Here is a 22,306-nt window from a genome sequence, read left to right on the forward strand (position 1 = left end):
GCGAAGATGCAAAACCAGGAGACCCGGGAGATCAGGCACAGCTTTCCTGCTTCAGCCTGCAGTGGGGGCAGATTCCACTGAGCACCGAGAGCAGCCGGCTCAGTTTGTTCCCAGAAACGCGCTCTCCCAACGGTTTTTCCCAGCACTCCCCGTCTCCGAGGTGATTCTCAAAGCCCGAGCTGTGGCTCCATTGCTCCACAGCAGGGGGCGCCGTTTCCCCAGAACACAAGGTGATGCCAAAGCAGAGAAGGTGAGAGGTGCCCCCCCCCCCCATCCCCGAATTCTTCCACCCCCTGAGAGTGTCTGTCAAAGAGAAAATTGCTTTGAGGGGAGATGTGAACCAGGGCTGGAGTAGACTATTGATCAGAAACTCTGTGACGCTTCTCCTACAGTCCTGTCCTGTCCTGTCCTGTCCCACCCCTGTCCCAGCTCCCTGGAGCGCGGCGTGTCCGAGTCACCGTGCCCCTGACAGGGGACTCCTGGGAGAAGTGGTTTTGTTTCGTTTTTGTACTCGACTGTTGCAGCTGTGAGCCCCGTCTGTCCCTGGTGCTGGAGGGACCCAATAAAAGCGTCACTTTTGCAAAGCCTCTGTGCGATTTCCTTTTCAGCCGCCGAAGACGGGTGACGTGTCCCGCTGAGGGGGGGAGGGATCGGGGGGAACCCCGCAGCTGCCCAGGACCCCAGCTGGGGTACCCCTGATCCGCTCTCCTAAAACGACCAGGAGTTATTCCGGCAGCCTGTGCCCCACTGGTCTCGATGTCCCAGCATTGTAAGGGGACAGAAGACCGAGTCGCAAACTCCTGGAGGCCGTTCGGCCTGTCTGACCCGTTTCGTAGTTGACGGCTAACCGATCCACCGACCAGCAGCTGTTTCTTGGACGGGACCAGGGTATGGGCTTCAATGATGAGGGGGGTGCTGGGCAGCTTGTTCCACACTCCCACCCCCCTTGGTGTAAAGAGGTGCCTGTAAATTGGCTTCTGAGCAACACACCAGGCCCTGGTGTGAGTGTGTGTGTGTGTGTGTGTGTGTGTCTGCGTCTGTGACGGACTGATGTCCCGTCCAGGGTGTACCCTGCCTTGTGCCCGTTGCCTGCTGGGATAGACTCCCAGGGCGCGCCGGATTCTCGGCAGGAAGAATGCTCCGTCTGCCCCGCTCGCTTCCGGAAAAACCGGGAAGAACTGGACTCCTGCCCAGTTATTTCAGTGTCCTCCCCCCTGGACAGCACAGGGCCTGTACAGGGGCGCTCGTGCTTTCAAAAACAGGAGCTCTGCTGATTCACTGCAGGGCTGCAGCGTTCGGTGGCGCAGTCAGGCCAGGGCCACTGCCAGCTTGTAAAACTGTCCGGACCACAACCCCCACCCCTGCAGTGCAGCCCCCACCTGGGAGACGCACAGTGCTCATTCTGCACCGGCAGCCCCCACCTGGGAGACGCACAGTGTTCATTCTGCACCGGCGGCCCCCACCTGGGAGACGCACAGTGATCATTCTGCACCAGCAGCCCCCACCTGGGAGACGCACAGTGGTCATTCTGCACCAGCAGCCCCACCTGGGAGACGCACAGTGCTCATTCTGCACCGGCAGCCCCCACCTGGGAGACGCACAGTGCTCATTCTGCACCAGCAGCCCCCACCTGGGAGACGCACAGTGCTCATTCTGCACCAGCAGCCCCACCTGGGAGACGCACAGCGGTCATTCTGCACCAGCAGCCCCACCTGGGAGACGCACAGTGCTCATTCTGCACCGGCGGCCCCACCTGGGAGACGCACAGTGTTTATTCTGCACCGGCGGCCCCCACCTGGGAGACGCACAGTGTTTATTCTGCACCGGCAGTATGCCCTGTCTGGCCAGTGTGGTGTTTAGTAGTTAGTAGTATCCCAGGCTCTCATCTGGGTATTTCTTGAGAGAAGCCAGAGTATCGGAATCGACAACATGGCCGCTTGCTCCACACTCCCACCACCCTTTGTGTAAAGACCTATGAAACCAGACAAAAGGAGGCCGTGCGGCCCATCTAGCGCATCTGCTTTTTTATTACCTCATTGATCCCTCTGTCTCATCCAGCTGTGTCTTGAGAGAAGCCAGGATATCTGCTTCAACCACAAGCAAAGGGCAGCTTGTTCCACACCCCCGCCTCCCTCCGTGTAAAGTGCCATTCCCTAATCTTGCCTCTAGATCTCACTTGTGTTTTTGGGGCACGCGTTTCGGTGCGGGATACCGTTTCCACAGCGACGTTTTTCGAGAAAAAGACTCGCGTGTATAGAAGAAATTGCTCCGAGTGTTTTGTTTTTTTTTTTCTTGTAGGTCGGAAGCGCCGTCGCCGAAGACGTGCTGTCGCGGCGTGCAAACTAAAACTACCTCGGTCCCGTGTCGGTACTGTGTGCGGCTGGTGGCGCCCCGGGAGATGAGAAACCGGCCCGGTGCGCTCTGACCCAGACAGTGGTCGCGTTCAGCAAACCTCGCCACCGTTTTCCTCAAGGTCGCCAAAACAACTGACTCACGCACCTTGCGTCCAGTTCGCATTAAAAATACCCCCCCCCCAACCCTCATAAAAGTGCTTGTGTGCGTGTGTCGAAAAGGCTGCTGTCACCTGCTAACTCCCTCGGCTCCCTACACACACACACACGCCTTAAAACTCAGTTTTAAAAGAAGGGGTGTGTGTGTGTGTGGAGGTTGAAGATGCGTGTCGGGCGGTGTCGTGGCCCGGTGTGAGCCGACACCTTCTCCCGGCCCCGAGGTCTGAACACCAGAAAAGAAACTCCGCGGTGGGGCAGGCCAGCCTCTTCCTCCTCTTCGTCACTCGTCAGCCAGCCCCCCCCTGCACGCTGGAGAGAGGGGGCAGCGGCGCCTTTAAGCGGGGAGGCTGGTGCGCGGCGCCGTCAGTCAGCCAGCGAGCCAGTCAGTGCGCGCATCCGCCCGGCCCCAGCGAGCAACGGGGATCGATACCTCAGAGCAGGGAGGGACGGGACGCTGAGCACCTTTCCAACCCCCCCTGTCCTTGCAAGACAAGCGCGGCAGCAGCAGCAGAAGCAGAAGCGCAGGAAGCGATAGGCGCTGCGTGGGGGTGGGAGACGGAAGAATCAGATAAGAAAATAAAATGGCAGACGCGAGTACGCAGTCCTCGCAGGTCTCCTCTTCTCACGGCGCCGGGGAGGGCTCGTCTCCTTCCTCCGCCGGAGGCTCCAAGTCGACGGGTAAGAGTCCCAGCGGGCAACCGGGGGGAGCGGAACCGAACCCGAGCCCGACAACAGCCCCTCCGCTCTGCCGGCGAGGGCGCCCGGGTGCCGCCGAAGGGCGTTTTGCGCTGTTTTGTTTTTTGTTTTTTGTATCTCGGAGTGGTTTTTTTTTTTTGTTCGGCGCGGCGCCGGCCCACTCGTGGAGACGGGCTGTGCCGTGGGAGGGCTGGAGTCGCGCGGGGGTGGGTGGTCACTGTGTCCCGAGATGTCACCCACGGAGAAAGCGAGCCTGACATTTCCACAGTGGGTGTGTGTGTTGGTGGGAGGGGGAGTAGGTCCTGACAGCGCACGGTGGAGGCGAAGCTTTAATGAAACGACAGCAACGGCAGGGAAAGCTGCTGCTTCCACGCCGACGGCGCTGGTGAAGGACGGAGAGGTCGGTCGGTCGGTCGGTCTCCCTCCCTGGGGGGGCGACTCCCCGGTCACTCTCGGGGAGATGAGCCGCCGGGGAGACACCGGGCTCCGCGCTTCGGCCGTGCTGCCCCGTCCCCTGGGTTTCCAGGACAGGGTGGCGCAGATGTAGGGAGGGGTGGTGGTGGGTGGGGGGGGGTTGTTTTTGGATTCTGTGAAGGTGGAGGGTGGGGGGGGGGGTGTTTTTTTCGGGGGGGTATGTAGGGCTGCGCACTGCGGAGGCTGAGCGGCGCAGGCGGGGCGGAGGCAGGCGGCGAGCGACCTCTTAAAGTCGCCGGCTCTGGCGCGCCGTTGTTGTCGGCCAAGACAGAAACCGCACCTCCAAAACCCGACAGAATAACCGCTAAAAAAAAACTCGCCGGTCCACCTTGGTGGTGGTGGTTCTGGGGGTGGTGACGGGTGCAGCCCCCCCGTGTTTTGGTCTCCCTATTTAGGCGTCGACCTTTCTTTTTTTTTTCAGCTCGTCAGTGAGATTTTATTAAATGTCCAATCTCGCTGGTGTTTCTCTCCTTCCCCGGTCCGGCGCGTAGATCTTCAGAGCAAGAGCTCCTTTTTAAAAAAAAAACAACAACAAAGAAAAAAAAAAGTTTCTTTCGTGCTTGTGCAAGATTATCCTCGAGTAGAGACCCCCCACAAATCCGTCCCCGGAACCGAACTGCCCAGTGTGGGGGGGGGACGCCTGAAACCGTGCGGGACACTTATACCGGTCCGGGGGCCTTGACAAAATCACGCGAAAGCCCGGCGTGGCCCATCGACTCCCCGTGGGCCGATCAGAGTCTGGGCCCACGTGGGGGCCCGGCCTGGGGCGTCTGTGACGTTTAAAAGCTGCGTCATTGTTGGGTCTTGCTGCTGGGTGTGTTCAATGTCGCCTCTGTCCAGAGCCCTAGTCCCGAGTTCACTCGGGTTGTTTGTTTTTTGTAGTCTGTTGGGGAGTAGTGGGAGGGGGGTGTAAAATGTGTAGGGAGGTGTTTTCAAGAGAGCACGTTTTTTTTTTTAATTAAGAAGTTAAAGGTGTTCTGTGAGGTGCCATACTTTCAGCTTGTGTGACATTTTGGCTTTCAAAAGGCCCCTGCCTATGGAGTGCTTAAATAATATCTTTTTTTTTATTTGCAATGTTGGACCGAGAGTCTTCAGTCCAGGTTCTGGAGGACGGGTGTCTCGTTCCGGCTCGGCTCGTGGGTGGTCTCGTTGGGCCGGTGGGGTGGGTGGGTGGGATTCTCCCAGCTCGTCAGGTGCTGCTGCTGCTGCTGCTTTAGAGAGAGCCTGCAGGCACAGCGCCCCCTGCAGGGCCTGGGCAGAACAGCCCTGCTGTAGACACGCTTGGCCCTCCCCCGGGACCAGAACCGGGCGGCCTGGTGTTTCTGACCCATGGTCCGAGGGGGAGACCGGGTGGGGGCCTGTCGGGCCCGGTGGACAGGGCAGTGGGAGAGAGAGGGTCCCTTGAGCGTGTTGGGGTGGCTGGTCCCCCCCTAGGGACCGCCTGGCCCGGCCCGCCTGGCCCGGTGTTGATCGAGTTACGTCCTGGTCGTTGAAGAACCCGGTTGCCCTTGTGCTCCGGGCTATATTGTACCACGGGGCTGAGATCAGGTGGCGGGTTCAGTGAGCCCCAGTACCGAGCAGCTCCACTGCAAGAAATCTCAAAGGAGTAATTGGTTTAGCCGGGATCGGGTGGGGGCTCCCCGAATCTTGTGTACTGGGGGGACCCTGCGCGAACGCAGTTCGGTTTCTGGGGTTGCGGCTGCTCTCCGCCTCGCTCTGCTGTAACGGCCCCTTCTGGCTACTGGCTTTGTGACAGTTCCTTCCCTCCTCCTCCTCCTCCCCCCAGCCCAAGTCACAAGACCGGCCTGAAGGAGAGCTGTCCGGAGTGTCTCGGATGCCATCCCAGTGCTTTGGCTGTCCGGTTGGACTGAGGTCCAGCTGGTGACGCAGTCTCCTCAGACGCTCCCTGACCCCCCGCTCCCCCACCTCCACCCCTGATATTTAACCCTTTGCTGGCTCAGCACCTCTTCCCAGCCTTCAGAGGTGGGAGCGCCAGAGATCACAAATGAGAGAGAGAGAGAGAGAGAGAGTTTGGCTCATCTGCTTTGTTTGATGGCTTGGTAGCTCGTTGATCCGGGGGTCTCCTGGAGACGCTGCTAGCGGGACCTCAGGGCTCCATCTTGGTCGTTGAAGGGGACTGTTCCAGACACCCGCCCCCCCTTTGTGTAAAGAAGCACCTCCTGCCTTCGGTCCGGAGCGAGCTACTGCTTTCGTTACTGTCCGCTCTCCTCTTGGGTGGGTCTTTGCTCTTGTCCTTAAGGGGGTTTTGAAGATCTGGGGGCGCGTCGTGCTCGTGATCGCTGTCCGAAACGAGAGCGATCGAGTGGCCTGGTGCTGTTTTTATTTATTCTCCCGGATCTCTGCATGCCGTTTTCAGTCTGGCTCCGACCTGGAGTCACCTTGCCCTTATACTGCAGCCAAAATTGATCCTTGGCGGTAACAAACAGCCGTTCCTTAATGGGCTGGACGCATAATTTAAAAACGTAACAACCCTGTTAATGAAAATCTTCGCGATATCGTGTTCTTTAACTGTGCGAATGGTGTACTCTCTGCCTGTGGACCTTGAAGAGGCACTACTGGATCAGGGGTGACTGCAGAAACAGACCTGTGAGAGGAGTGAAGGAAGTGGCTGATCGGCCATTGGCAAGAGTCTGCGGGCTGAAGCATTGTGGGTCCGTGGTTCCGTCAGCGGCGACGGGTGATCAGGAACAGGTGGGATCTTTTCCGGACCCCTGCTCGGTCTCCGGCTGGAGCTCGGCTGGGAAGGGTGTGCCAAAATCCGGCAGGAGGAGTAGGTAGCGGAGGCTGGGCACGGATCCAGAGGGCGGATTCGTGAAGCAGGAGTTTGAGTTTTGTTTTGCTGTGGGCAGAGGTTTGATGTCTTCTGGTTTTTGATCCTGTCTTAAGTTGTCGATTAAAACCTTTACCCCCTATTTGAGTGGACGTGTATAGCGTGTTTCTTGAGGGTCCGTTTAATAATAATAATAATAATTGCTTACACTTATATAGCGCTTTTCTGGACACTCCACTCAAAGCGTTGGCGTTCTGGCTGTGTCAGAAACCCGTCTGGCTGGTCCCTCCAGCAGTGGCGGGGCGAGCCGACGCCCTCGGGCGACGAGACGTCTGCGGCGCCACTTTCTCGGCATTCCCATGACGTTTGCGGAGAGGAGATTAGCATCCCCCCCCCCCACACCTCCCTGAGAGAGTGGGGGGGGACACGAGTGCAGAGGACTGCTGTCTCCCCTGAAAGCTCGGGTGGGCAGAAACCAGAGGCACCTGCAAGGAGCCTAGTCTGTGACCCCTGACCCAGGAAGTGATCATGGCCTTCTTCCTCCACCTCTGTAAGGCTCCTGGCCTGCCCCCCAGGTGGTGTTGGTTCTGTAGGTGCCCTCTGTGAAGTGTCGCGTGCATGCCCGCGTCGGGACAGCAGGTGAGGAGTTAATTGTTTAATTGAGCCCAGCTGGCTGTGTTTGGGGTGGGCTGGTTTGGGAGGGTGGAGGGGGTCTGTGTTGCTGCTGGAGGGAAGATTCTCATCCTTCTGTCCTTTTTATTTTTCCAGATTCCTTTCTTTCCTCTTCTTCGCCTGTATCTCTCATTCAGTCTTCTCAAGGCAAGTGTCTGGTTCTTTTAATGCTGAGCCCTGCTGTCTCCTCTCCTCCTGTCCCTCTCTCTCTCTCTCCCATCTCGGTCCCCCTCTCCCTCCTCTCCCCCTGTCCCTCTTCCTTCTCTCCCTCCCTCTCTCTCTCTTCTCTCCTCTCCTCTCCCCCTGTCCGTCTCTCTCTCTCTCCCCCCCCCGTCCCTCTCCCTTCTCTCCCATCTCTCTCTCCCTCCTCTCCCCCTGTCCCTCTCCCGTCTCTCTCTCTCTCTCTCTCTCCTCTCCTCTCCCCCTGTCCCTCTCCCTTCTCTCCCATCTCTCTCTTCCTTCTCTCCCTCTCTCTTCTCTCCTCTCCTCTCCCCCTGTCCGTCTCTCTCTCTCTCCCCCCCTGTCCCTCTCCCTTCTCTCCCTCTCTCTCTCTCTCCTCTCCCCCTGTCCCTCTCCCTTCTCTCCCTCTCTCTCTCTCTCCTCTCCCCCTGTCCCTCTCTCTCTCTCTCTCTCGTGCTGCTGCTGCTGCTGCGCTGGGCTGCTGCATCTTCTGGCTTCTTCCCTTTCCTGGGGGTCACCCCCCCCCCCACCCCGACTCCCTGGATTTTCAACAGGGGCTGCAAAAGACCCACCCACCCACACCCACACCCACACCCACACGGACACCTCCCACAGCACCTCCGCTCGGGTTCCATCTGCTGCTGTCCGCTTAAGCGCCTGAGCGCCCGGTCCAGTAAACCCCCCCCCCCCCCCAGATCCGAGTCTGCCCACTTCAGGTCGGAATGATTCGGCTCCTCCGGTCAGCTCCTAACGACGTCGCTTGGCTCGTTGGAGGCCTGGGAAACCCAGGTGTCCTGGGCCGGGCCCAGTTGGGATTCCCGCTCACAAGGCCCCGCTAGATTTTGTGCAGAGACGCACCGTGACTTTTATGAGCCTGTTAATGACGAGGCTGGAGCTCTCCCAGCCTTGTAAGTACCGGACCCCCCCCCCGCCCGCCGGAGACTCCCGGGAGAGAAAGCTCGTGTTCCCCCAGTAATTCGGATCTGCTCCCGTCGAAAGGAGCCTTTATCTTTCCGATGCCTTCTGTGATCGGCGGAGCGGCGGTGCAGATATTCCTGGCCCGTCTTGCTGAAGAGCCCGGGTTCCGGGTCGGAGGCCGGCTTTAAAAGAGGGGCAGCGGCTCATCTGTCCCCTCCAGGCCCTGTGCAGCTCGTACTGCTGCTGGACCGATGGGTCTTGTAGCCATTTGCGCGGAGCAGCAAAGCTCTCTGTTGGGGTGCCAGGGGGGGCTTCCTGCCGTCCGCCAGTTCCTGTCGAACAGGGAACGACTTCCAGAGCAAAGGGCAGGCCGCTCTTTGGGCTCTGTGGCTGTCGGGAGTCACTGAGCCCTGTTTCTGACTCCCAAGCTGTGAGGTTCCGTCAGTCGCTCGGGGTGGGGGACAGGAGAGGTCGGGGTACACTTAACGAGCTGGGTTGGGTGGGGGGGGGAGGCTTTGGATGCGAACAAGGGATCGTGAAAGGGTGCGGTGTTCCCCATGTGCGTGCCAGCGTCCCGATTTTCACCACCCCCACCCCCACCCCCGCCCAGTGTCGCCCTCTCCAGGTGTGTTTTGCAGCCCGGTTCTGAAAAGTCCAGCCGCTTCCCGAACGTGCGCGGACGCCCCTCGGGGCTCCGCGCCCCGCCACGCGGCGGGTGGGGGCTCGGCCCGGGCGATGGCTGCCTGCCTGGCCCGTTCGAATTGGCTTTGCATGTCATCTCTTCCCTCTGTTGTGCCCCCCCCACCCCCACCCCCAAAAGCTTTTTCTTTTTTTTTTTTGGTTCACCATTCTGCCCTTGTTAGACCCCTCCCAGGGAGTGCAGGCTCACTTCCACTCTCCGCTCCTGGTCTGTGTCGAAATGTAGCGCCTTGCAGCACTGTGAGCAAGATCCTTCTTCTCCCACAGTGGCAGTTGGAGCCTAAAGGGAAGGCCAGGAAAGTGATGGGGGTGGAGGGGAGTGTTTTGGTAGCTGGTATTCAGAGCTGAGGGGCCGAAAAGCATCAATCCTGTGTCTATGTTTGTGTCCTGATGACTTTAAGGAACAGGTTGAGGTCTTTCCGTTTTTTTCCAGAATCTGTGTCGTTGGCGCTGTTGTTGGGCTGACCTTTGACCTTTGACCTCTGTCTGAGACTGGGGGAGGAAGGGGGTGAAGTGGGGGTCAGGCAGGAGTGCGTTTTGCCAGGGACTTGGTTGGAAGTGGCACGCTCTGTATGCGGCGCCGACCTGTTTTCCGTTCCCTGGGGAAACGAGGCCATTGTACAGCGGGTTCCACCCATCAGACCGTTATGAGAGCAGGCAGTGCAAAGGTGGGGAACCTTTGGCCCTTTCCCGCGAGGGGGGGGTTGTGAGAGAAATAAGGGGGGATAATCCCGGAGAGAAAAGGGGGTGTGCGGAAGGGGATTGCTGGTTAAAAAAACGAGGACTGCTTCCCCGTTAACCGTTCTGTCTGGGACTAAGATATAGTCGTCCCTTCGTCTCAGACGGCCCCTTCGTCGGATCTGGGGTTATTGGCTGAGGAGGCCAATCCCGTGATAGTGTCTTCTGTAAAAAAACAAAAACAAAAAAAACCTCAAATTTCGGGTTTAGATTTTGTGTCATGAAGCGGAGACGGGACCACGTGACCTGCAGGCCACTAGCCTTGTTTCTGAAGAGGATCGGGGGTATGGGACAGTCCGGGGCGCGGGGGGGATCGGGGGTATGGGACAGTCTGGGGATCGGGGGGGATCGGGGGTATGGGACAGTCTGGGGATCGGGGGTATGGGACAGTCCGGGGCGCGGGGGAGATCGGGGGTATGGGACAGTCTGGGGATCGGGGGTATGGGACAGTCCGGGGCGCGGGGGAGATCGGGGGTATGGGACAGTCTGGGGATCGGGGGTATGGGACAGTCCGGGGCGCGGGGGGGATCGGGGGTATGGGACAGTCTGGGGATCGGGGGTATGGGACAGTCCGGGGCGCGGGGGGGATCGGGGGTATGGGATAGTCCCAGGTGGTGAAAGATGGATCAGTCCTAATCGGGTGGGTTTCGGCTTTTTTAGTTCGGTGCAGAAACCGAACGCCGTCTTGTCCACACACACCTGATTCTGCTTTCTGTTTTGTTTGCGTTGCCGTATCGAGCCACACACTCTCGATGGGCAACAGCCCCTCCACCCACCCCTCTCCCCCCGACCCCGACCCCTTGCTGCCCCGTTCTGGGAGCGCGAGCTGCCGTTCCATGCATGTCTTGAGCTTGAGCTGAGGTGCAGCAAACTGTGCGTGTGTGCGTGCGGGCGGGCGTGCCGCGCGCTGTGGCTGGGCGGGGAGACCTGCTGCTTCTCTCCGAGCACGGCATGTGCGCTGTCCTGTCGATCCGGCCGTGCGCGGAGTCGCCTGGTCCCTCTTGTAGCCCCTTCAGAGCTCGGAGGGCAGGCGAGAGGGGTTTTGGAAGAAAAGGTTGTTGATCTCCGGGACCCCATGAGGGCAGGAAGGTGAGAGAGAGAGTCCTGTCCTGTCCTGGCCAGGGAGTGCTGAGCCAGGTTTTCAGCTCCTCCCACTAGTGGGCCATACCAGGGCAATTGTCCCTCCCCAATATTTTAGCTCCTCCCCCTACATAGCCAGTTCAGACCAATCGCCCCTCCCCAATATTGTAGCTCCTCCCCCTACGTAGCCAATGCAGGCCAATCATCCCTCCCCAATGTTCTAAGCCCCTCCCCCTTGAGCTGGATGAGACCAATTGCCCCTCCCCAATATATTAGCCACTCCCGCTAGGAAGCCTGAATAGACCAGTCCCCCTTGGCTGAGGTTGTTAGCTCCTCCCACCATGACGATGGAGCAGACCAGTGCCTGACTGGATGGAGACCGACCCCCCCCCCCCCCCCCCCCGAAAGCACAGATCCTGGGTTGGAGCCTCTCGGGGTACGAATATTTGCTTTTCTTCCTGAACCCCATCGCCTGCTCTTCAGGTTGCTCTCGACCGAGGGCTTCACCTTTGAAAAGGCGAGAGCAGGAGAGGGGCACCCTGTTAACTTGGAGTGATTTTGTTTGATTTTTTTTCCTCGTTCGATTCCTTGCTTGCCTCTGAAGTAGAGTGGGCGCGCTGCTCGAACCGTCGATCGGACTAACCAATGACTCACTGTTTGATACTCGCCGTGCTGGCTTACAGGAAGCATGATGATGGTGGAGGGGGGGGGGAAGCATTTTAGCGTCGCACGTGGCTCAGAAGCTTTGTGCATGTGGGAGCACGTGCGACCCTACTGCTCCGCCCCCCGCCAGCCCAGTCCCCAGGCGTTCCTGCTGGAGAACTTGGAACAGTCCCGGCCCGTGCCCTGTTGGGTGGAGCAAGTGAGAAATTGAACCAGGAAAAAAAAAAACATGGCCCGGATTGCGCAAAATCCCGGATCGGATCGGATCCCCTCTCTAGGACTACAAGTGAGGACCGGGGGTGTCGACATTCAGGGACGCCTGGGGGTGAATGTAGGTTGACGGTCCCCTCCTCTTTCTCCCCCTCCCTGCCCCGACCCCACCGAAACGGACGCAGCTGGGAGCAGGATGGAGGGTCCCCACCTGTCTCCGGAAAGAGTGGCCACCTCCTGCGCCCCAGTTGCTTTTGGGGGGCAGGGCCCCCCCAGTTATGCGCAAGGGCCACCTCAAAGCGCGTGTGACCAGGAGCCGAAAATGGGAACCCCAGGAGCCGCCGCTGACCCCGTCGCCCCGATAATGGGCCGCCCCGCGGGGGCGATCTGTGCCCCCAGCCCCCCCAGCGAGGATCTGTCCCCCGGGGGTCGGAAGGTCTCGGGGGCCGTCCCGGGACAGCTGGGGGACCCCGACGCCTGGGCCGACGGGGGTTTCCTCCACTTCCAGGAGCGCCACTACGACAAGTCGCCCACCGACGCCCCGGAATCCTGCTCCCCCTCCCAGGGGGGGCCCCCCTCGCCCGACCCGGGCTCCCCCGAGTCCCCCTTCGAGGTCCTGGGGGACACGCGGCGGGGCGGGGGCTTCGGCCGCGAGCCGGGAGAGGACTCCCACCCGCCGCCCGGCCCCGAGACCGGGGGGCCCGCAGCGAAGGACACGGGGGGCTCCGGGGGGCCCGGCCCCCTGACGGGCCTGCAGAAGGACGCCCCCGCAGGAGCGGGAGAGGAGCCGGACCTCGACCTCCGCTTCCTGCCCACCGCCTACGTCTGGGACCGGCCCGGGAGACCCGAAGAGCCTTCCGACCCGGACCGCCCTCCCTCTTCCTCCCTCCCCCCCCCACCCCCTCCTCCTCCTCCTCCTCGCCCCCCCGTGGAGCCGGCCCCCTGGGAGGAGGCCCCGGAGGGGGACAGCTCGGGGGAGTCGGACGACACCGTGATCGAGGATGCCACCCCCGCGGCGGGGCCGGTCTCCGTCGCCCGGGTCCCCGTTCCCGCGGAGACGGCCCGCGAGCCGCTGAGGCTGGGCAAGCTGATCCTGGTGCCCGTCATCAACGTGATCGAAACGGAGGAGGACGCCATTCCGGAGGAGGAGGAGGAGGAGGAGGAGGAGGAAGGCGGCTACGAGATTGTCGGAGTCCCGCTGGAAGAGGAGCGGAAGAGCGTCAGCCCCGAACCCGGAGCGGCCGGACCTGTGACCGGCAGCCCCCCTGGTCCTCGAGAGAGCCCCCCTGTGGAACAGCCTGTCATGGCCGCCTCCCGTTCCCAGGACTCTCCGGCCGTGGCGGATCCCCATCCCCAGACCGCGCCGGCGGGGGAGCCCCTGCCCGCCCGCAGCATTCCCGAGGGTCCCGAGGGGGCTGGACCGGCCAGTCCGATGCCCGCCCCGGATCTGAAGGGCGAGCCCCCTGCGGGGCAGCCTCCCCTCGTCCCGGTTTCCGCCGGGACGGGAAGACCGGAATCCCGCTGGCCCCGGGAGGAGGTCGGACCCGGAGAAGACGCCCGGCGGCCCGCGGGCCCTGAATCGGGAGTCGGCGACACGGAAACCCCCTGGACCCGGGAGACGCCGGGAGAGCCGGAGCTGCCGACCCGGAAGTCCCCCTCCCAAGCCGGTCCGGAGGAGCAGGCCGGGCTGCCGGGTTCCCCGGAGGGGTGGGACTGGCCGGAGCCCGCCGCCGGCGGCGTTCCCGAGCCCCTGGCCGGTCAGCCGGCACCCCGGGATTATCCCGGAGACCCGTTCTCTCGCACCCAGGACCGCCCCCCGGCAGAGCCGCCCCGGTTCCAGCAGGGCGATGGGGCCCCTCTTCCGGGTCCCCCGGAGGAGGAGGAGGAGGAGGAGGAGGAGACCCGCGGGATCCCGGCCAGACCAGCCGGAGCGGAGCCCCTTGCGGGGGGGATGGAGGAGGAGCCCCAGCCCGGAGAGGGCTCCCCGGAGCCCCTCAGCGACCCCGAGAGCCTGGAGCCGGAGTGCTCGGTGTCGGCCGCCACCGACAGCTTCGTGGAGTTCATGAAGGAGTGCCTGAAGTCGCAGCGCGACGAGGGGCCGGAGGAGGCCCCGGCGGGGGCCCCCGCGCCGGCCCCCCCGGCCCCCCCGCCGGCCGCGCTGCTGGACCTGGAGCAGGAGCGCCTGACCATCCGGGCCCTGAAGGAGCTGGGCGGCGCCGGCCCGCAGGAAGCTCCGCCCGCGTGGGGGGAGACCGGGGAGGCAGCCCCGCCTCCTCCTCCTCCTCCTCCTCCCCCTCCTCTTCCTCTTCTGCTTTCGGAGCCCCAAGAGGGCGCCGCTCCAGCCCCGGCCGGGGAGCCGGCGGGGGCCCAGGCGGGGGCCCAGGCGGGGGCGGCGGCCTCGGCGCAGCTCGCAGGGCATGTGTTGGCGCCGTTACTAACCCGTGTGCCAGGTAACGTGCCTCTTCCTCCTCCTCCTCCTCCTCCTCGGCTGCTCCAGCCCGCCTCTCGCTTGCCCTCTGCGCTTGCTTTGCACCCCCCCTGTCCCACCCCGTCCGCACGGCGCCTCCCGCAGGCGGGGTGTGGGCGCTCGGCGCCTCCGGAGTCCAGAAAGTGGGTTCCCCCTCGCTGGCTCCCCGTCCCTCGGGATTCTTTCATGAGGCCAGTTCAGTTCTTTAATTGGGCTTTAATTAGGTCTCCGAGCGATCGGGGGGGGGGGCGTGGAGCCCGGAGCCCGTTGGGCGCCGGACAAGCCCCCTGTCCGAGGAGTGAGGGCCCCCCACCCTCCCCCCCCGGCTTGGTTGGGATTCTGGGAAACCGCAGTCTGACCTGGACCCCAGAAGATGCGAGGGTGGGGTGGGTTGTGTGGGGGCAGATCAGCCGCAGTGGAAATAATTGGGGTTTGGGGTTCGTGTAGGAGCGGGCGGCACCGGGAGGGCTGTCCGAGCCCCAGCGCCGTGGGATTCCGATCCATCCCTCTGGAATTCTGGAAGGGCCGGGGCGTTCCCTAGATCATTGTCTGTGTGACAACCCCCCCACCCCCCCCCGCCACCCGCAGTGCCTGAGCGCTTGAGAGGAGGGAGGAGGAGGAGGAGGGAGGAAAGGGAGTGGAATCTAATCCCAGCTTGTCCTTTTTCCCTGGAATGGGCGACCAGTCCTTGGCAGCATCCTCGATTCCCGATCTCGAGTCGGAGGCCAAGGCCCCCCCTCCCGCCTCTTCCTCGTCTCCCTCCCAGAGCAGCATAGACGGACCTGGGCGGCCCGGCCCGGCCCAGCTGACGTCTGTCTGTCTGTCTGTCTGTCTGTCTGTCTGTCTGTCTGTCTGTCCGGGGGTCAGGTTTCTGCCCTCATCGTCGGCGCCCCAGCAGGGCTGGAAGAATCGGGGTCGGGGGGGGGGTTGAATCCCGCTCCTGGGAAGCCGGGTTCGCTCCGGGTTTTCAAAGCAGCCCGCCTCTCGCCCTAAAGCAGCGCCTCGGCTCGTGGGCTGGTCCCGTGCCCCTCCAGGAATAAGAGTGGGGTGGGGGGACGCGATATGGAGGGGTTGGGGTGGGGGGGGGTCTGCATTATTCAGTTTGGATGTTCAGGGGAGTTTTCTTCAGGCAGGGAATTCCTGATCCTGGCCCCGGAGATCCAGACCCAGGTTTTTGTCCGGACCGAGCCGTACTCTGCAGTCGGACCCACGACCTCAGGGAGTAATCGGTCTCCTTCGGGCTGTTCTCATCCCGGGTCGCCAGTACCCTACCTACTCGCAGTGCCTTCGCCAAGTAAACTCGGGCGCTGTTCTGATACCATCGGTTCCTTTGTCTTGTGACCGAGACTGAAGAACCGGGTCGGTTCTCCCGTTCCAGCCCCGTCCGGGTCTGAATGGGTGAGAGAAAAGCAGTTTGAAAAAAAATACAGAAGACATTTCTGATTGACAGAGCTTGTTTGTGTGTGTGTGTGTGGAGGAGACAGCCCTCCCTGTTGGATCTGGCACGTATCTGTATAGCGCCTTGCGTGACGTCGCAAAGCCCCAGAGGGAGAAAAGTGGCCGTGTTTTAAAAAATGATTTTTTTCCTTTTGAAACGGCGAGGAGGGGGGGTGTTTCCTCTGCGCCCCCCTGAGAGGTTTGGGCAGTGCTCACTGGTCTCTGGACTTCTGTGTATCGCAGTGTTGGGGAAGAGATCCCGGATCCAGTCCATTAGAAGCTTCTCTTGCGAACGGAGAACAGGCGCGCCCCCAGACCAGATCTGAGAAGCGGGGCGCCGCGGCAGGTTTCGTATCTGGGACACTGCAGGAATGGCCGGCGTCCAGGGAGGGAGAAATGGGATGGATTGGAGACAGAGGCTCTGGTCTCTTCGGAGGGGGGGGGAATGCTGGGATAGAACCAGACCCCTGCAGCATGGGGCTGGGAAACCCCATGCGGCAAGGTAGACTTAGAGACATAGAGGGCTTTCGCATCCTCGGGCGTCTCTCTATAGTAGCTGCCATCTTGGTCAGGGATTTTTTTTTGACCTGGTACTTTTTACCACCTGTAACAACCTGACCCCGTTACCTGGTAAATAATGGACAGTTTTGTTTTGGTGTGTCTCTTGTCAATAATTCTGTCATGTTCTGGGATTCAGAACGAGGCAGCGAGACTTCCTGTGACACTGTGAACAAGCAGGCTTGTGAATCCAGCTCTTCTCATCCAGTAGAAATACTGCTCTCCTCTCCCAGACGGTTTCACTGACAAATACTGCTCTGATCTCCGTGTACTCGAGTTGGTGAGGTTGAGGCTGCGCCCGCAGGGCAGGGTGCCAGCCTGCCCTGCGGCGGGGGGCGGGGGTCAGAGAGATCTGGTTCCGCGGCTTGGCGTTTTGGACGCCGGCCCAGGCTGCTGCCTCTGCATCACAACACAGAGACGTGCTGTGTGGCCGAGATTAAAGCCCTCTCTGTGAATTCCCCGCAGGGGGGGCAGGAGGGGGGGGGTGTTAACTGGCTCTGTGCGATCCGGAACCGAGCCCGGGCAGCTCCTCCGCTGTCGCAGGGAAATCGGATCGGACCCTCTGTGAGGACGCGGCCTGCCCATCCTTGGAGAAGCCCTGTGGGCCAGAGCTAGCGTGAGCCAACTGCACCCCCCCCCCCTTCTTCCTCCTGGCCTGCGGCGCTGCCACCGGCCTGTCCGGGTGTGGCTGCAGCGCCCCCCGCTGGCGAGGGATGGTAGCGCGGGGAGGGGGTGTTGTACTATCAGGAGCTGCGATTCCTCGGCGCAGTGCCACGCCTTTTAAACTCCGCGAAAGGCCGCCCCCCCCTGGTGGCGGGAGAACGCTCTGGGAGAAGATCCACGCCAACATGGAGCGTGTGTGCGTGGGTGGGTTGGTGGGAAGGGAACATGCAGACTCCCCCCAGGAGGTGCGCTCTTGCCGGGTCATGGCGATGCGCGCGGGCTGCGTCCCGAGCAGCGGCCTGCGTTCTCACCCCACCCCCCCCCTCTCTCTCTCTGCCCCCCCCCCCTCCCCCTGCCCAGTGCGGGACCTGGTGTACTGGCGCGACCCCAAGAAGACGGGCGTGGCGTTCGGCGCCTCCCTGCTGCTGCTGCTCTCGCTGGCGGCCTTCAGCGTGATCAGCGTGGCGTCCTACCTGCTGCTGGCGCTGCTGTGCGTCACCATCGCCTTCCGGGTCTACAAGTCCGTCATCCAGGCCGTGCAGAAGTCCGGCGAGGGGCACCCCTTCAAGTGAGGCCCGGGGGGGGGCGGAACCCGCTGATGAGGGTTGATCTGTGGAGCGGTAGGGGGGGACGGGGAGTCCCACCTTCGGGGTTGTTGGATCCCCAAGTTCAAAATGGGACAGTGTTAGAGAGTGCGCCTTTTATTTTGGGATATTTCTCTCTCCGTGTCTCTGTCTCTCTGTCCTTTCCCGGTCGTTTTCATCCCTGCTCCTGCGGTGCAGTCAGGATGAGACCTCTCTCTCTCTCTCCCTCTCTCTCCCCAGGGCCTACATGGATCAGGACGTCAGCGTGTCCCCAGAGACGTTCCGCAAGTACGTGGACGCCGCCGTGTCCCACGTCAACGCCGCCGTGAAGCAGCTGAGCCGGCTCTTCCTGGTGGAGGACCTGGTGGACTCCCTCAAGGTGCGTCCGAGACGGGGTGTCGGCGACTTCCGGGTCTTCCCGGAGAGCAGATTTTAGGGTGACCTGTAAGGCGGAGGGGTCAGAGACCCCAGATCTTCACTGTCTCAATTCCATCTGTCCTCTTGGCTGAGGTCCCAGTCCCCTGTTTGACCTCCTCTCTGTTAAAGACTAAAGCTGTTGGGATCCGGATAAGTCGGATTCAGTTTCCTCCTGGCTGTGCCGGACAGGCCTAGGAGAACATGGCCCTTGTGCAGCCCCTCTTCCGGGACTGGAGTGTCTGTGGGTGGCGGGATTGGGAATCAGGAGGGTTGAGTGGGTGCTGGGAGCTGGCGTTCCTGGGAGTGGACCGGGCCGCTGACCCCCATCTTTGTTTGTTTGGGTTTTTTTGCGGGCAGCTGGCGGTGCTGATGTGGCTGATGACCTACGTGGGCGCAGTTTTCAATGGCATCACCCTGCTGATCATGGGTAGGTCAGTGTGTGTGTCCTGTGACGGACTGGCGTCCAGTCCAGGGTGAGTGAGTGTGTGTGTGTCCTGTGACGGACTGGCATCCAGTCCAGGGTGAGTGAGTGAGTGTGTGTGTCCTGTGACGGACTGGCGTCCAGTCCAGGGTGAGTGAGTGAGTGTGTGTGTCCTGTGACGGACTGGCGTCCAGTCCAGGGTGAGTGAGTGTGTGTGTCCTGTGACGGACTGGTGTCCAGTCCAGTCCAGGGTGAGTGTGTGTGTGTGTGTCCTGTGACGGACTGGTGTCCAGTCCAGTCCAGGGTGAGTGAGTGTGTGTGTGTCCCGTGATGGACTGGCGTCCAGTCCAGAGTGAGTGAGTGTGTGTGTGTCCTGTGACGGACTGGCGTCCAGTCCAGGGTGAGTGAGTGTGTGTGTGTCCCGTGATGGACTGGCGTCCAGTCCAGTCCAGGGTGAGTGTGTGTGTGTCCCGTGACGGACTGGCGTCCAGTCCAGTCCAGGGTGAGTGAGTGTGTGTGTGTCCCTTGATGGATTGGCGTCCAGTCCAGTCAAGGGTGAGTGTGTGTGTGTCCTGTGACGGACTGGCGTCCAGTCCAGTCAAGGGTGAGTGTGTGTGTGTCCTGTGACGGACTGGCGTCCAGTCCAGTCCAGGGTGAGTGTGTGTGTGTCCTGTGACGGACTGGCGTCCAGTCCAGTCCAGGGTGAGTGTGTGTGTGTCCTGTGACGGACTGGCGTCCAGTCCAGGGTGAGTGTGTGTGAGTGTCCTGTGACGGACTGGCGTCCAGTCCAGGGTGAGTGTGTGTGAGTGTCCTGTGACGGGCTGGCGTCCAGTCCAGGGTGAGTGAGTGTGTGTGTGTCCCGTGATGGACTGGCGTCCAGTCCAGTCCAGGGTGAGTGAGTGTGTGTCCCGTGACGGACTGGCGTCCAGTCCAGGGTGTACCCTGTGCCGGGTCTGTCCCGGGAGAATCCCTCCCCATCTCTAATCCCTGTTTCCTGTCTCCCTGTAGCTGACATCCTGGTCTTCAGCGTTCCTGTATTCTACGAGAAATACCAGGTAAGAGTCCGGCACGGGCCGGTGGGGGGGACTGGGGGAGCTGGTGCCATCATGAGAGCCCTTTTCATTCAGCAGAGCAGCCAGCCTCATCTCTCTCTCTCCCTTCAGTCCCAGATCGATCACTACGTGGGCATTGTACGAGACCAGGTCAAAGCGACAGTGTCCAAGTGAGTATAACCTCCGACCCCTGGCCTCCCGCCCAGCCCGACGGCTAGACTGGACGAGAACTGGGAGAAAGATGTGAAATTGGCCCAGTTAGCTGGTTTAGCTCAAGAGCTGAATTGCAATGAAGATCTGTAGACACGCTGACCGGCCAGGACTGGACACTGGACAGCCCTGCTCTAGACGCTGACTGTCCAGGACTGGACACTGGACAGCCCTGCTCTAGACATGCTGACTGTCCAGGACCAGGACTGGACAGCCCTGCTCTAGACACGCTGACCGTCCAGGACTGGACACTAAACAGCCCTGTTTTAGACAAGCTGACCCTCCAGGACTGGACACTGGACAGCCCTGCTCTAGACACGCTGACTGGCCAGGACTGGACACTGGACAGCCCTGCTCTAGACATGCTGACTGTCCAGGACCAGGACTGGACAGCCCTGCTCTAGACACGCTGACCGTCCAGGACTGGACACTAAACAGCCCTGTTTTAGACAAGCTGACCCTCCAGGGCTGGACACTGGACAAACCTGCTTTAGACACACTGACCATCTAGGACTGTACACCGGACAGCCCTGTACTAGACACGCTGACCCTCCAGGACCTTGAGTGGACAGCCCTGTACTAGGGACACCAGGATAATGGGTAGGGATCCGCTGGAAATCGGGAATGACAAAAGGGGAACTCCAGGAACTGGGGTGGGGCTGGGACTAATCCCAGCTCCGCTGTGGGACAGCGCCCCCCTGTCTTCAGCTGGAGCTGCCTGGCCCCGCCCCTAGGTGGCGCCCCGCCCCAGACGGCCACCGTAACGCGTGTTGTTCTGTGCGCTTGTGTCTCCGCAGAGTCCAGGAGAAACTCCCGGGAGCAGCCAAGCACAAGGCTGAATAACGCCCTCTTCCCACCCCCACCCCCCCCCCCCCTCCGCTCCCCCATCTCAACCCCCTCCCCTTCTCCTCCCCCCCCCCCCCCCCCCATCTGCACTGAAACCGGCTCCTCCAGGCTGCTTCGTCCTCGATTGTCGGCCGCGGGCGCGCCGGCGGGGCTCGGCTCGGGCGACGCCACCCCCGCGCCGTTCGTTTTCCTGTTTTGTGTTTTGTGTTTTGGTTTTGGTGCGCCCCTGCGCCGCCAAGCGAAATCCGCCCGCCTCGCCTCGCCTCGCCTCGCCTCGGTCCCTTGTAGCCCCGCGGACTTGCCCTTATCGCCGGGCGGGACGAGTTCTGGGGGGGGAGTGGGGTGTTGGGGGGCTCTCCCCTCTCTGCAGCGGAGTTCCCTCTCCGAATGAAAGGAGAGAGGGGGGGGACACGAGCCGTTCGGGACAGGGTGTTCAGAATGGGTTTTTTGGGGGGGGGGAAGCGTTTTGTTTTGTCTTGGGGTACGGGGGGCGTTTCTGAAGCGTCCTCGCGGGGTTTTGCTCCTGTCCTCTGAGGGAGGGAGGGAGGGGGGCGCCGGGGGGGGGACCTGACCTGCAGCCGACGAGGGAGTTTTGGGGTCGGGAAACACGGGGACAAAACGTTGGGGTGGAGAGCCCCGACTTTTTTTTTGATGTTTGTCGTCACTTGACGCGCCCCGTCTGTAAGCACTGAGCGTGTGGTAGGAGAGCGGGGGGGACTCGGGTCGCCCCCCTCCCCGGTTTTTTTGTACAGGGGGTGTGTTTTGGGGGCGTGACGCCCGGCGAGACCGTTTTGTTTTTTTTCTCTCTGCGATGAGAAGTAGCCCCGAGTACGGGCCTCTCCCTGCGGGGCGGCGCTGTCGTTCATTTCCCCGGGTTTCCACCCTTGTAGGCGAGGCTGCAGGGCGGGGAGAGGGCGGGGGTGGGGGCTGAGGCACAGCGCTGTGGTCTCGAACCCGCAACCCCCGCCCCCTCCTTCTGAGCCAGAGAAGGCGGTTTGCTCCCATCTTGCCATCAGAGATGCGCACCCCCCCCCCTTACACACACACACACACACACACACACACACACACACACACGCCTTCGGGAGTATGCAGGCGCTCCGGCTTCGCTTGGTGGGGGGGGGAGGGAAAACTGCTGTCTTGCTTTCTGCAACGAGGGGCCCCTTCGCTCCGGTCCCCTTGGCTGCACACGCGTGCGACTCTACTGTAGGTCTCGAACCCGTGGCCCCCCACCCTCGGGGGGAGAGAGCCCTCGGCGCCCCAGCAGGGGGCCACTGCGGGGCGGAACTCACCAGGGTGTTTGGCCTTCTATCCCAGGCGCGGATGGAGGGGGGCCGTCGTCCATTACCGTAGCAACAGAAGCTGCGCCCTCCGTCTCCAGGGCCGCGCCGCGCCAGAACTGCTGCCTCTATTCCGCCCGCCCGCCCGCTGAGCGCTTTCTCTTCCGGCTTCCGGCCGCCTGTGGCTTCGTTTTGAGATGTTCCGTTGTTGTTTTTTCTCTTCTCGACGGGAGGGAGGGAGGTTCGTCTGTGTGGCACCCCGGGCCGGACTTGTCTTTTCCCAGTTGGGTCCTTCCTGCTGGCTCCTGTGTGCGAGACTAACCCTCGAGCCGGGCGTTAGGCCCGGGCTGTAGCTCTCTCTGCGGATCTGCGGAAGCCGGGGCGAGGAAGGCCTTCCTGGTTCCTGTACTGACGTCAATGTGATATTAATAAAAATGTCATGAGGAAAAGCTCCTGGTGTGAGGCCTGTTCATGTGGGGGGGGGCGATGATGTTATCCGCAGCCGAGGTGGACGTCCAGCTTTTCCCGGATCCCCGGCCTGCGAAGATGCAAGCGTTCCGGGATTGTTGGGGCGCCTCTGGCGGGAGCTGAGACCTCACGGGCTTGTGGGCTGGGGTCCCCCTTGGGTCTAGATCCCTTGAGGATCCCCCTGTACTTCAATCAAACCCGTTCTCTGTACTAATAATCCTCACACTGCTATAGCTCTGTCCTGGAGCCTCCAGTCAGAGCTCTGGACAGGT

General features: G+C 61.7%; 3 protein-coding genes across 7 annotated transcripts in view; 2 read left to right on the forward strand and 1 right to left on the reverse strand.

Moving 5' to 3' along the window:
• zfta (zinc finger translocation associated) overlaps positions 1–585 on the forward strand; it is a 7,902-nt gene extending 7,317 nt beyond the window's left edge. Inside the window, exon 5 of the mRNA XM_088609082.1 lies at positions 1–585. This exon is cut by the window's left edge and continues 1,804 nt beyond it. The gene's annotated coding sequence lies outside the window, so the exon portion shown is untranslated.
• LOC148646663 (uncharacterized) overlaps positions 1–22,306 on the reverse strand; it is a 139,013-nt gene that overhangs the window by 8,363 nt on the left and 108,344 nt on the right. The window lies entirely within an intron of this gene.
• Positions 2,661–22,015, forward strand: rtn3 (reticulon 3). Of its 5 annotated transcripts, XM_088609074.1 has the most exons (10): positions 2,661–3,188; positions 7,240–7,290; positions 11,817–14,081; positions 17,117–17,324; positions 17,581–17,719; positions 18,115–18,184; positions 19,187–19,233; positions 19,342–19,400; positions 20,238–20,295; positions 20,333–22,015. In XM_088609074.1, exons 1-9 carry the CDS (start codon positions 3,092–3,094, stop codon positions 20,281–20,283), a joined length of 2,982 nt encoding a protein of 993 aa, XP_088465200.1. In that variant the 5' UTR covers positions 2,661–3,091; the 3' UTR covers positions 20,284–20,295; positions 20,333–22,015. The 5 variants fall into 5 exon arrangements, with proteins under 5 accessions (XP_088465200.1, XP_088465199.1, XP_088465201.1 ...); XM_088609073.1 differs by having other exon boundaries at positions 20,238–22,015; XM_088609075.1 differs by lacking the exon at positions 7,240–7,290 and having other exon boundaries at positions 20,238–22,015.

The sequence above is a fragment of the Lepisosteus platostomus genome, chromosome 16 (genome assembly GCF_059453375.1).
Source record: "Lepisosteus platostomus isolate fLepPlt1 chromosome 16, fLepPlt1.hap1, whole genome shotgun sequence".
Classification (NCBI taxonomy): Eukaryota; Metazoa; Chordata; class Actinopteri; order Semionotiformes; family Lepisosteidae; genus Lepisosteus; species Lepisosteus platostomus.

Bases quoted from the DNA above. Each gene is read 5' to 3' on its own strand.
- rtn3 (XM_088609073.1), top strand. From the start codon at position 3,092: ATGGCAGACGCGAGTACGCAGTCCTCGCAGGTCTCCTCTTCTCACGGC. The intron at 3,189-7,239 runs GTAAGAGTCCCA...TTATTTTTCCAG, and splicing joins CGGAGGCTCCAAGTCGACGG to ATTCCTTTCTTTCCTCTTCT. The intron at 17,720-18,114 runs GTGCGTCCGAGA...TTTTGCGGGCAG, and splicing joins ACCTGGTGGACTCCCTCAAG to CTGGCGGTGCTGATGTGGCT.